Raw genomic sequence first — 14,271 nt, 5'->3', positions numbered from 1 at the left:
GCCGCTATCCTCGTCTGCACTACTGGAGCCGTCAGAGGCCAAGGAGCTGCTCTTACTGCTGCACACCTGCTCAGTACCAGCCTCAGCCCTCAGGTCGCCCAGCTGATGTCCAGGTGAGGGGTTGTTGGGTCCAGCTGCAGGTTGCTGGAGCTCTGAATGGCACGGGTGGAGGTGGAGGTGGCTGTGACGGCTGTGGGGAACATACATTATTTGCTGTTGCATCGGCGCCTGGATTGTACTGCTCCCCTCAGCTCGTTCTCTTCACCTGAATGCTGCCGCTGAGTTTCTCCAGTACACGCTCACCAGGGCCATGACTAACAATAAGTGTGCAGTCTCTCTGACGAGGCCCTCTGTTCCCCTGAGCACAGTCCTTGGTGGCGTGGGTTCAGGAATGCACGGCAGCACAATTGCGACTTCATCTCCTTGGCCAACCTGAAGCTTTCCTTCACAGGAAGTGCCTATAGATGCTTGAAGTCACAGCGAATGGGAGGGATGGAGGCCCAAGGTGGGACACGCTCTCTGAGGTGCAGACAATGCTCCAACAGTGGGTTTGCCAGTCCAGCAGTGGGTTCGCCGGTCCAGCAGTGGATCTGCCATCCATTCATAGCCCTGCATCAGCGTTCTCCCCTCACTGGCATCTGGTGGGGAGCACACCAAGAGCCAGGCCAGAGCCCACCAAGGGCGGAAACAAGTCTCCATCCTCAGCTTGATTTTTTTTTTTTTTTTAAGTTTACTTAGTTATCTTCCTTTTCCTTTCCCTTTCCTTTCCTCTTTCCTTTTCTTTCTTTGAGACAGGGTCTCTATGTGTAGCTGGCTTTGAGTTCACTGTGTAGCACAGGGTGGCCTCTAATTTGCAGCAATCCTCCTGCCTCAGCCTCCTGAATGCTGGGACTACAGGTGTGCACACCTGGCACCTCAGCTCTTTTAAAAAAAAATTTTGATGCAGGTTGCAAATGCTTTCTTAATAGGTAAAGACAAAAATATTACTACTAGTTTGGGCTTCTCAGAAATGTGGGTTTTTTTTTTTTTTTGGTACTAGGGATTGAACTGGGTACTCTGCACTGAGCTGCGTCCCCACCAGCCCCTCTCCCCACCTTTTTTTCTGAGACAGGGCCTTACTAAGTTTAAGTTACTGGGCTAGTCTCAAACTTGCAATCCTCTTGCCTTGGCCTCCCAGAGTACTGGATTGCAGGAGCGTACCAGCATGCCTGGTGTAGTTTTCTATAAAGACTCATCCTGGAAAGATTTCTAACTAAAATTTATGTTTAAGAAAAGAACTAGAAAATTTTCTGTTTGTTTTCCTAGCAAAGCATGAATGTCAGGCTATTTGTGTATGTAACACCATGATAAGCCCTTTCTTACTCTAAAAATTTAGAATAATGTATTAATAAAACCCTTTAATATATGTATTAGGTTAATCTAAAGAGCTAGGCGTGGTAGCGCACACCTGTAATTCCAGCACTCAGGAGGCTGAGGCAGGAAGATCACTGAGTTCAAGACCAGCTTGGGTTACATAGTGAGTTCAAGCCAGCCTGAACTGCAGAGCGAGACCTGTCTCAAAAACAAAGTGTAAAGACAGTTAACAAGTCTCAGTATACGCACTGTTTTACTGATGGTTTCCCTGGTTCTCATACTTCACCTGTAACTTTTCAGGGGTCAGAGTGTTCTAATAATCAGAATCCAGGAAAGGTGGGGAGAGAGCAGTTTTGGGAGCTCACTAACTAACCCCCTACCCACTTTCAAAAGCAGCTTACATTTAACTGTGACCATTACAGAAAAGAGTCCATCTTGAGTTAGGCTATCCAGGAAAAGAAATAGCATGCAGAACACATCAAGGATACGGTCCACGATCAACAACCCAAAGTTCCACAGCAGCAACACGGACAGAATGAACTTTGGCTTTTCTGTAAGTTCTTTACTTGCTTTTCTTCCATCGATGCATTTGCAGCACCTACAGTGACACATCCAGAAAGAAACAGACACTTAACCTTTGTCAGCAAATCACAGTGCTACTGCAGAGTACCCTGGGGCACATTTCACTGCTGTGCCTGACAAACAGTCCCTGCCATTCTTGTTTCTTAAAACGGTGGCAGTAAAGGCACCTCAGGGCCTGTTCCATGTCTTTCTCAGCTATGCTGATCTGAAACAGAGTCTTCATTTCACAAGTCTAAAACTTAAGATCAGCCACTCAGACCACGAAAATAAGGATTTTGAAAGCGGAGAGGGCACACATTATTTCAGTCCTCAAGAGTAAAACTTGTAAAGACTGGCGGGATAGCTCAGGGGACAGAGCGTGCTTATCATGAGCAAGGCCCAGGGTTCAATTCCCAGTACTGAAAAAAAAGTAAAATAAAAACATAATACTATGTAAAATAATGAGGTTTTTCATGAAGAAAAGTATGCAAACATAACAATGAAAGGCACTTGAGAAGATGGTGGAGAGCCAGGGATGTAGCTCAGGGGCATAGCACCTGCCTGGCAAGCACAAGGTCCTGAGTTCGATTCCCAGTACCAAAAAAAAAAAAAAAAAAAATAGTGGAAACAGGAATGTGAGTATCTTCAGAGCAGGCTTTGGCAGTTAGCACAGTGGATTTGTGTGCACAAGCGTGCCTCTGTGTGTGTGTGTGTCCTAGAGGACAGGCAGGTCACAGAAGCTGTTGGGGAACTTCTACAAAGGAAGAATGAACAGCAGGTAGAGGTATCTGAGTGGGAGAAATGGTCTTAGAACTCTACTTAAAACACTTCGCCTCATTCACAATCTCTTCTTCTACCTCTGCTTTGTAACCCCCCTTATACCCATTTCTTTTACAAGATTCTGCTGGATTGCTCACTGGAATAACTCACACAGTTTAAAGCACAATAGAGTTCTTGCCTATTTTAGCATCTGCTACCATATAAACTTTGTTTCCTCTAAGTCAGTTAACACTGCGGTGAGTTAATACTACTTAATACTGCATTTCCTGAATACCTCTGTACAAAATGACATTTTTCAGACTTACTCGTGGACAGCGTACACAAAGAGAACATCTGTAAAGATGACAGAAAATCTCTGGAAAAGTAAGGTCTTTGAGCTGAAGTAGTTCAGATTCTGGACATTAAGCATCTCTTGGTCAAAATATTTGGCAACATGAGACAGGACATATTCAAACCATGCAAAAAAAGGTGGGTAATCCAAGGTCCACTCTGAGGTTGCCTGTGATAAAAATCGAAGATACAACATATCCTAAGTAATTGAATACAGAAGGCACAAAGACTTAACATTTGTCACTTTGTGGTTGTGAAAATTGTCAGTGAAATGAAACCGCATTAAAAATAACGCTCAACCCAGCACTTGGGAGGCTGAGGCTGGAGGATTACAGTGAGTTCAAGGCCAGCCTGGGCTACATAGTGATTTCAAGGTGAGCCAGGAACTACCCAGTGAGACCCTGCCTCAAACAAAACAAAACAACAACAAAGACAGAAAAAGAAAAAAAGTTATAAAATAATGCCTTAAATATACACAGCAATTCCTATATAAGAATGAAAACACTGAAACTTGTCTTCTAAGTTATCTCATATAATCTTCAGTTTTGTTAAACAGAATCAACATACTTCAAAGGAAACTAATACGAAAGCTTTTTTTTAAGGCAGAGTCTTGCTATGTAGGCTAGGCTGGTCTCAAATTCATGGAAATCCTTCTGCCTCAGCCTCCTAAGTGCTGGGATTAGAGATGTATGCCACCATGCCTGGCGGATCTGAAGCTCTGAAATAATAAAGTTTGTTATGACACAATTCTACTCATCTCAGTAGTAAAAAAAAAGGTAGCTGCAGCATGACCAATAATTCACTAGTTTGGGTTTGAGTTCTGTCTAAGAGACTCAATTCCCCTCCTTGTAAAATGAGACAGGAAGATTAAATGAAGTAATACATATGAAATATATTTATGTACAACAAAATGTTATAAAAATGCTACTGATCTTTTGTTTCACTAGGTTCTGGCATCCCTGAGAACAAAAACCATCCCTTGTCATTGTACCCTAAAGTAAGTGCTGTTAATTATTAAGTAACCATTAGGTAAGTGAGTGAACGGTCACTAAGGAGTAACTGAAAATGTGAGATGACTGACACTCGGCTTTAGGTCCTGAGACGTCCTAGCCTGTTGGCTCCTCCCGAGGGCATAAAATGTAGAAGACCTTGATGGCCGGAGGCAAACCCAAGGGCTTTCTGTTGGGCACTCAGGCTGTAACCCCCCATTAAGCTCTACTTGATGAAAAATTCCTTCTCTAATACCAAATCTCTCATGCCAAATAAACAAAACAGGCCACTGAACTGTGCAAAGAAACATTAGAAATTCTAATTTCAATCTCACCCTTCAAAATTTCATTTTAATAGTATATTAATGGAGCGGTGCTTTTATAACTTATAAGACATATTGTATAAGAAACAGTCAAAAAGCATTTCTTGCTATGATATGGGCAATAAAAAAATTTAGAAATTCCTGCTCATGTAATTTCTAAGAAATTCAATTTCAGCTTGGACTTATTTAACATTTGTAATTTTCAGCCACAGGTTGATTTTTTTTTTTTCTTCCAGTACCAGGAATCAAACTCACGACCTTCCACTTGCCAGGTAGGCGCTGTGCCGCTGAGCTAAATCCCCATCCCCTCAGCCACAATTTGAAATGTCAGAGTTTAATCTACCCTTTAAGAGCCATTTATTTTATTGTAAAAGTTTTTACGATCTTATTTTACTGACATAATTTTATTTATTTATTCATTTATTTATTTATTTATTTTGGTGGTACTGGGGGCTGAATCCAGGGCCAATGTGCAGAATTAAATCTCATCTCCTCGCCTCTTTTTCTGTTTTTGAGACCAGTTACACAAAGTGGCCATGTTGCCCAGGCCAGGCTTGAACTTTCAATCTTTCTGCCTCAGCCTTTTAGACTGCTGGGATTGCAGGTGTGGGACACCTTGCCTGGCTCATGGTCACATTATTTTAAAATGGGTAATGGAGAGCATCAGAGGACTTCAGGGTGCTACCTGAGTAGGACAAGTGTTCTTGTGCTTCTGTTGCTGTCCCCAATGATCTCACACTACTCAGAAGCTCTCTGTACACCACCCTTATTCCTCACAAAAATTTCCCCAACTAGGCACAGATGGTCCTCTTGACCTCAAAAGTTTCTACGTGGAAGCCATCTTTTTTTGTTTTTGATACAGGGTCTTGCTACGTAGTCCACACCAGCCTGAAACTGTCCCTGTATCAGGCTCCTGAATGCTGGAGTTACGGGTATGGGTCACTGTGTTGAGCTGGACCCATCTTGTTATCTAAACAGCTTCTGGAAGTCTGAGTAGCTATTAGTCATTAACTCAGGTGCTGGCCATGACACTCAAATCTGGGTCTCAATCTGAGTCCAAATCCATTAGCTCAAGAAGCTAACACAACAGAACTTTCTCCAAATATTGAAGATCCAATGTGTACATGGGAAGAGTCAAAACAAATGTGTTCATGCAACAAATATTTCCTAAGGATCTTTCTAGTGTCTTCCCCAATTGGTTGACCAATCTAATTTGAGGCCAGAGAGGAAGGCTGAAGTCACTGCAAAGGAGGGCTCCACAAAGCAATCAACTCTTCACATGTCCATGAACCTGGGAGGGCATGAGGACCCTCCCTGACTGCCCCCCAGCCCTGTTCAGCCTTATCTCCTAGTGTGAGCCTCCTTGCCAAATCATTTAGTTTTGCTTCTTGGGTTCTGTTCCGTGTTGGCAGGAAGGAAAAGTATACTATTACTAGAGTCAGTTATATACAACTTTTCTATCTAAAATAGACAGAGGAGATACCTCTGGCACAAGTACAGTTTTAGGAGCACTAAGGTAATAGGCAGTGGTGAAAGGCAGGAGAACATCCCAAAAGAATTATAGATCTAAAGAAGAAAAGGGCAACAAACAGAACCCCAGGGAAAGTCAGCTTTTTAAGGAGTATGCAGATGAAAAAGAACTACAGGAGACTAAGAAGGAACAGAGAGAAAAGGGAAATGGCAAGACAGCCCTTTCATTTAGTCTGAGGGTCATTTATTAATTGATGTTTGCAGAGCACTGTTGTTCCAAGCATTGTGCTAAATGCTAGAGACATACTACATCATTTCCTCTTATAATTACTATCATTTCATAATTGGGGATGTTAAGGCTTTGAGAGGTCAAATGCCTCACCCGTGATCACCTGGCACAACAAGTAGCGGATGCTAAGCCAGGTGTGGTGGCGCATGCCTGTAATCCTGGCTGAGGAGAAGGGTCCCTGCAAGTTTGAGGCCAGGCTGTACTATATAACAAGACCCTGTCCTAAAAAAAGAAAAAAAAAAAAAAAAAAAAAGTAGCAGAGGCTAAAGTCAAACACAGGCCAAGTGCTTGACCACTAGCAGGTATCCATACATGCAAACTAAAAAATTGTACACTAAAGCAATCACTTAAAGTTTCTCAATAGTCTGTGAAGTATCTATAGTATTATGGGAAAGTAAACCTAGTCACCTAGGACAACTGTTCTTTGTTTTTTTCAGTTCAAAGGACTACTGTAACTTCACTAAAAAATACAAAAAGAGTTCCCCAAAAGTCAACAACTCATAGAAAACTTGCCTTAAGAAACAGTTTCCCGATAGCAAAGTACTGTTTTTGATCAGGACCTAACTAAGGTAATATCTGTTGTTCACGAAGTATCGCATGTAATTAGAGTTTTTAGAAATAGTAGGAGGGAATGTTTTGTGTATTACATGATGCCTACATATCATATTTGATCACTCCTTTCCTAGTAAAATTATAAAATGTAAGGAATAGACAGGATGTTAGAAGTGATTCATTTTAATCCTCACGTGCCAAATAAGGCCTAGAAAGATGAAGTATTTTGTTGCTGACTATATAGTCAGTGCAAAGCCTAGCCCAGAATCCAATTTTTTCTTTCCCACTCCAGTTTTCCTTCAAAAAGAGTGTAGCAGATATTACAATTCTGAATTTAGAGCTTGGGAAACTTGGTAACACTGGGGACTGAGCCCTGGGCTACATACATGCTAGACAAGCACCCTGCCACTGACCTACATCTCCAGCCTTTTTGATTTTATTTTTGAGACAGGGTCTCACTCAGCTGCCCAGGCTAGCTACAAACTTTTGATCCTTTTGCCTTAAGCTTCTCAAGAAACTGGAATTATCTAGATATGAGCCACTCTGCCTGGTTGGCAAATTCATTTTGAAGTAAGGAGAGAAAGGACAAAGGGTTAAGATGTGTCATGTACATGTAACAACTCCCTACAATGAATACACTCATTATGAAGTGCAAAGAAATGCAGAAGGATAGAACTGAGAAAAGTACAAGACTTTTTTGTAGACAGGGTCTCACTACATAGTCCAGGCTGCCCCATAACTTGCTACTGTAGCCTGGGCTGGCTTTGAACTCACAATCCTGCTTCAGCCTCCAAAGTGCTGACATTCCAAGCATGTTTTACCACACTTGGCTTAGCATACAACTTTTATAAAGATTGATTTTTTTGTTTTATTTTGCAGACAGGGTCTCACTATGTAGTTTAGGCTGGTCTTGAACTTACTATGTAGCCCAAGCCGGCCTCAAACTCATGGTAATCTCCTGCTTCAGCCTACCATGTACTGGTATTACAGGCATGTGTCACCATGTCTGTCTATAAAGATTAATTATATCTGTAACTATACAGAATTTCTGGTGCTGACTATCAAACCCAGGGCCTTGTACACACTAGGTAAGCACTCTACTCCTGCTATCCTCCCAGCCCTACAAACCTGTTCTAACCAATAATATTTATGTGGTTTTGTACATCATCTAAAAAAAAAATGGAAATTAAAACTTACCTCATAATACCACTGTGATAATGGCAAACTGTGAGTGATAGCAAGCCAGTTTCGATGTACTTCAAAATCTGTAGAATGGCTACTCAAAGCAATTAGGTAAACAAAATTAGATTTTAAAACCTTTATCAATTTTTAATTTCTATAGTTATACTTTTAAATGGTTTTACATCCTCTAAACAATCACAGCTCACTATCCTATAAAGATACAAACAGGTGTTACATATTCCTGAAATATCTCAGTTACCTGCAGGTCAGAATGTCAGTCCTTTGGAAAAGTTGTTGGATCTAAACGTTAGTGAAAAGGATCTCAGAGCTATTTAAAGGGCTGACAAGCCAGGTGTGGTGGTGCATGCCTGTAATCCCAGCACTTAGGAGGCTGAGGTAGAAGGATTGTTGCGAATTTGAGACCAGCCTGGGCTACAAAGTGAGCTCAAGGCCAGCCTGAACTGCATAGCAAGACCCTGTCTCAGAAACAAACAAACAAACAAACAAACGATAAATAAATAAAGGGCTGACTGGAAAAGGCCTCACACAACAAGCTGGATCTTCAGAAATGGGTAGGAACTCACCAAAGAAAGAGGAAAAAGGACCCTGCTCTGCCTTTCCATGTCTCCAAATTCTCCCCACCTACTATATACAAAGAGCATCTCAACACACTGCTAACATTAGAAGCAGTCACTCTCCATCAGTATAGATGGTCACTAGCGAGTCACTGCGTCTAAATACTGTATATCCAAGTAGCTCCCATCTTCAGCAGAGAAGTTTTCATTTGTCCACGCTGTACTTCATCTCCATGTCTACAAGACCTGATGCAAGGATAGGCTCATAAAATTACCCTCCAAAGCCAACATGGTACATAACAAAGTCCATTTTACACTTTCCAGTATGTTTTACACAATCTTTCTAAAGACAACTTCTCCTAAGTCTCAGCCACTCCTTTCCCCTTTATTTTTGTGGTAAATGTTGATGTCCCCCTAGGTTTAATTCTTGGTCTTTTTTTAAAGCAATGCACTCAGCTCTGGACAATGTTATTCATACTTTTTGGTGCCACTATCAGCTGCATAGTGACAATTTCCAAATTGCCATATAGTATTTTTGTCTTTTTCCTGAGCTCTAGAGACAGATACTTCCAACTTTCTAAGTCAATGTCACCAAAATTTCTTAGGACTTCTTCAACAGTCACCACTCTGATGACCCAGCAATTTTCATTTCTAGGCATATACCCAACAAAAATACTCATATACTGCTGTATTTAACAATTCTTTAGTTGGAATTTCTAAAATGGTGAATGTCTCTTCTGTAGCCTACACAAACATATAGCTTTCACGAGCCCTAGTGATTTCATTTGTTTGAGACAGGGGCTTGCCCCATAGTTCAGGCTGCCCTTGAACTCTCAGCAACCCTCCTGCCTTAGCTACCACATCCTGCCAATGATTTTTCAGAGAATAAGGAACACTGACTAAAAAGGCTTAAGAACTACTGCTATATAATGACAAAAAATAACTATAATTATATGCGACAATATACAAATTCAATTTTGACTGAAAGAAACCAGATCTAAGAGAATGTGTTGAGTGATTCTTTTTTTATTAACCTCCAAAATGGGTAAACTAGTGGTGATCCTCCTGCTGAGATTACAGGCCTTCGCCATCACAAAGTGAAGTCTGGGCTGGCAATATAGCTCAGTGGCACAGCGCACACCTGGCAAGTGTAAGGTCCTCAGTTTGATTCCTGATACCAAAAAACCCCCCAAAACTAAAGTAAAGTCTCCTAACAGTTTCCAAGAAGAAAAAAAAAATCAATAGCCCTCCCCCCAAAAAAGGAGTTAAAAATCAGAATACCAATGCCTTTGGTGGGGCAGGGACAGAGAAATAACTAGAAAAGTATGAAGGACTCATGATAAAACTCTGCCAGGATGATATTTACAGACATACTCATTTTGCAAAAATTCAGTGAGATGTACTGTTAATGATTTCTGCTTGTATACAGTATTTTACTTGACTGCGTATGGAGTCTAGGTTGAAAATTACTTTCACAATTGTAAGAGCTTGCTCACTGGTTTTTAACGTTCATATTTTCTTTTTTTTTCTTTAATTTTTATTAGTACATGTTTGTAATACATAATGACTACATCATCATGGGGAGTTGGTACTTGTATACAACACATCTAAATTCTTTCTTTTATTCTTTTCTCCTCCCCTCCCTTCTCCTTTAGTATAATATGTTGATGCTGAGAAATCTCAATCTTTTATTTTTCCCTTCATCTCTGGAAACTATTTCTTGTTTTTATCCTTAGCATTCTGAAATTTTTGGATTTATGTTTTGGTGAGAATACGTTTTCATTATGGTACGCACTCAAGTGTCTTTAGAACTGTTATTATTTATCGCCACCCTCTGTTTTATTTTTCTGAAAAGATAATCCTTATCTTTTCTCTCATACTTGGAAGATTTGCTTGATTTATCCTTTTATAATTTTAATTTTGATTATATTTTCTACTTTTAAATTCTCTATTCTCTGATTATTCCTGTTTCATAGCAACTTTTTAATTTTTTCAGAGAGTATTTAGAAGATCTGAGGGAGTTTGAGTACATTTTCTTATCTGTACTATACTGATTTCCTTCAGTCTTTTGGAGGGAGGGTTGCTAATTTTTTTTTCTTCTTCTTCTTGGAAACTGTTAAGAGACTTCACTTTGTCATGGCAAAGGCCTGAAATCTCAGCAGGAGGATCACCACTAGTCTGAGGCCAGTCTTGGCACCAGGGAATTCAAGGCCACTTTGAAGTACATTGTAAGACCCTGCCTCAGAAAGCCAATCAAACCAAAAAAATTCATAATGGCATAACAAAAATCTACATCAAGGAGAGAGAACTTCAGCCTTGTAGTACCACAGTTCTTTTTTGTAATTGCTGAATAAGGCAAAAATTCAAAAAAAAATTTTACCTTGCTGAAACAGTCTTTGAAAAAAAAGCAAAACCAGAAAGCCAATTGCGGCCATGCAAAGCTGTAATCCCAGCGCTTGGTAGTGTGAGGCAAGAGTACTGCCAAGAAGTTCAAGGCCAGCCTGGGCTATACCATATATTGAGTTCAAAGCCAAACCCTGTAAGGAGATCCTGTCTCAAAACAAAACAAAGCAGCAACAAAAAAACTAAAGAACTAGAGACAATGCCAAACAGCTTAATGACAGGACACTTTCCAAGAAACGCATCCTTAGGCGACTCGTGCAAATATCAAACAGCAAATTTACACAATTAGGATAGCTATAACATTACTAGGTAACACAGCCTTACAGCCCTACTGTCCATCATTGTCTGAAACATCACTGTCCAATGTACAGTCATGAACCATGAACTTTGGTCGAAATGTGATATTAATAAAAGCTAGACTGCTATGGAGAGCTGAACTAGGAATCTATCCAAGGACAGTACATTCTTATTTCTAGACCTACAGCAGAATTTAAAATAATAACCCTGAGAATACATTTTTAGACTGCGGCAGCTAAAGTCAGAAACATCGTCTCATACAGGCCTATATTTTTAAAAGATACAAAAAGTTCCCTTTCATTCTGATGTATAAGGAACTTCTTACATTTTAGAATGCTCTTTCCAGTTATTTTAAAACAGAAAGATGTTTTAAAACTATACCATAATATAGTACTTTTCAGCTATGCTTTTTGCTGATCAACACCCTTTTTTTCCAGGCCGGGGTTGCAGCTCAGCGGCACAGGGCCGCTTGCTTAGCAAGCACAACGCTCTGATTTCGATTCCCGCTACCAAAACCACTACCCCGCTCCCCACTTTTCAACTGACTAATCCTTTCTTTTCCCAAGTCTGCATAAGTTACTTTACTGAACCTTTATATTGCAATGCTTACATAATTATGTATATAATCTGTTTGAGTATATGTTCTACACATAACAGCTCTCCCCTACTCAAGAGATTATCAAGAGCTTGAATCAGGAGTGTCATAAACCAAATCCTGAGCTGGGAAGGAAGGTCTGGAGAGAACGGAGAAAAAGAATGAGGGTGAAAATAAAAACAAGGGTAAGGAACGATGAAAGGAAGGCAGAAGCAACATCATTTCATGGTGGTTCCCACTTTCATTCTCAGCCCTGCATACATTTTTCTCACAACAGTCTAAACATCGTCTTTGTGACTGTGTGATCTGGCCACTTACCCTGTACCAGTTTTCCTCCTTTACTGCTCTTCAACCATGGGACCACTCTTTTCCTAGAATACTCTGGAGTTCTTTCCTACCATAGGGCGCATAGGGCCTTTGCATTTATTCTTTCTACACCTGGCTTCTTTTCATAGTTTTTTTTTTTTTTTCTTGTTTGTCTTTTTGAGAAAAAGTCTCGCTATGCAGTTCAGGCTGGCCTTGAACTCACTTCGTCGCCCAGGCCCGCTTCGAACTCACAGCGATCCTCCTGCATCAGCCTCCCGAGTGCTGGGATTACAGGCATCCGCCAACACGCTCGGCAGTTTATTCTTTTTCATACTTCGGATTTTAACTCCAACACCACCTTCTACAAGAGTGGTAAAACCTTGCCACGTAGTCATTCTCATTTCCTTTATAGATCTCTCCAAATCCCTAAATTGCCCAGGCTGGGCTAAAACTCATGATTCTCTTGCCTCAACCTGGCACAGTTCGGGGATTACAGGGATGCGCTACCACACCCAACTCCTGTATACGTTTTAATACAATCTGAAACTTTACTGTCTGCGTGCTCCCGTCAACTCCACGGAGGACGAGATTCAGAAATGTCTTGCTCACCACCGTATCTTCATTTAGTGCGATATGCAGCTCATAATACTGGCTAAGTGAATGGCAGGGGTCTTAATTTGCAAATGAAGGATGATATTTTAAGCCTCACAAGTCTTAAAGCGCCTTTCCCCAAGTCAAAAAGCGCTAGAACAGAACCCGGCTAGCCAGGGCTATATTCTAATTCTCAGGTCAAGTAACAACCTGCCCAGCGCGAAGCTCAGCAAAGGCAGAGTGAAGACCACAAGACCTACACTTCCCTTTCCTTTTCACACTCGGGAGTATAGACGCATCCTTCTCCCGCCCTCTCCACCCCCGGTGTCTCCTCGCCCAGCCCAGAGCCGTGCAGTTCTTACTAGGTGGGAATGAGAAGGCATTTGAGGAGAGTCACCCCGAGCGCCAAAGCCGAAAACCAATTGCCACTATCCTTTACAGTTCCGAGCGCCGCCATCGTTGTAGCACTGCGCGCTTTCAACCAATCAAGCCACAGCCTGGATCCCGCGCATGCGGGTGAGGATCTTTGGGGCGGTGCCCGCGAGATAAGCGCATGCGCCCTGTCGCTCAGCCCGCTACAGTTTAGCTGAGATATTTAAACTTCCCGCCCACTCCTTTTCCGCCGCTTGTCCAGCGCCGAATCCCAGAGGGCGTACCTACACCTGCGCGGGCCTTTGTGTCCGACATTTATTTGCTAATTCGTATATCTACTCAAATAGTGGCTGGTCGTCCGCATACTTAGGTGAGAAAAAAACTCTGTCTATTCGCTCAGAGTGCTAGTGGAGGAGACACTTATCTATTGGTTGCAGTAGATAAAAGTACTTGAGAATATTGCGGAGGTGCCAAGGTGAGGGCCTGAACCGGAATATGAAATCCAGGCAGAGAAGGCGTGAGCCGAGATACAGAGGTGGAAACCGTTACGTGCTGCTGGGATGCTGAGCAAGGTTCTCGGTGCCGCGCTTGCCTGAGTAGAGCCCACTCTGGAGGCAGACTGCAGTCTGCTTCTTACATTTGATGTACAGAGAGCCAGGCGATCTTGTTAAAATTCAGTAGGTAGGTCTAACAAACTCTTAGACCACGGCAGTGCTGCTGGTACTCGAGCTACGAGGGCTGAGACACAAGCAGTGGAATTAATCTTGTTCCCTTTGTGTTGTGTAATCTTGGATAAATTAAATTTAGGGGTTTTTTGTGATGAGATGAAAATGAATTTTTAGCATTTAGAGTCGTTGTGAGGAGTCAGAGGATGCATGTAAATTGCTTGATATGTTGAGAGGGCAGAATAAGTGCTTAATAATGTGTCAGAGCATTCCTTGGCCTCTTCACAACATTCCAAACCTTACTTTTTTGTAGTTAAGTTTTCTTTGGGGAAGAATCTCTTTCTGCTTCCTTCTTTTAAGGATATTTGAGACTGTATTTAGGGACCACTTGGATAACCTAAGATAATCCCCATCTCAAGATTCTCAATTCAATCACATCTGTAAATCTGTTTTGACATATAAAATGACATTTATAAGTTAATTCCAGGGGGATAGGACATGGATATATTTAGCCATTATTCTGTTTACCACACACCTCAAACACAATATATCCAAAACAAAATTCATAATCTCTCAATATGATCATTCAGAGATTGATGCCAGCCGTCTAGTTGTTTATCTCAATGCCACTGCTCAAT

The 14,271-nt window shown here is 41.4% G+C and overlaps 1 protein-coding gene across 2 annotated transcripts in view; it reads right to left on the bottom strand.

Annotated features, from left to right (window-relative positions):
• Alg8 (ALG8, alpha-1,3-glucosyltransferase) overlaps nt 1–13,086 on the bottom strand; it is a 30,269-nt gene extending 17,183 nt beyond the window's left edge. The window contains exons 1-4 of one of the 2 annotated variants that reach the window (XM_005379820.2): nt 12,959–13,086; nt 7,845–7,923; nt 3,000–3,193; nt 1,842–1,951 (exon numbers count right to left, since the gene is read on the bottom strand). In XM_005379820.2, coding sequence (XP_005379877.1) covers nt 1,842–1,951; nt 3,000–3,193; nt 7,845–7,923; nt 12,959–13,053 — 478 coding nt within the window. In that variant the 5' untranslated portion in view covers nt 13,054–13,086. The remainder of the gene's footprint in view (nt 1–1,841; nt 1,952–2,999; nt 3,194–7,844; nt 7,924–12,958) is intronic. The other variant, XM_005379821.2, reaches the window with a different exon arrangement.
• Between the last annotated feature and the right edge of the window lie 1,185 nt (nt 13,087–14,271).

This window comes from Chinchilla lanigera, unplaced genomic scaffold, assembly GCF_000276665.1.
Source record: "Chinchilla lanigera isolate Chin_1 unplaced genomic scaffold, ChiLan1.0 scaffold00013, whole genome shotgun sequence".
Lineage (NCBI taxonomy): Eukaryota > Metazoa > Chordata > Mammalia > Rodentia > Chinchillidae > Chinchilla > Chinchilla lanigera.
This window is presented reverse-complemented; position numbering and strand designations above follow the sequence as displayed.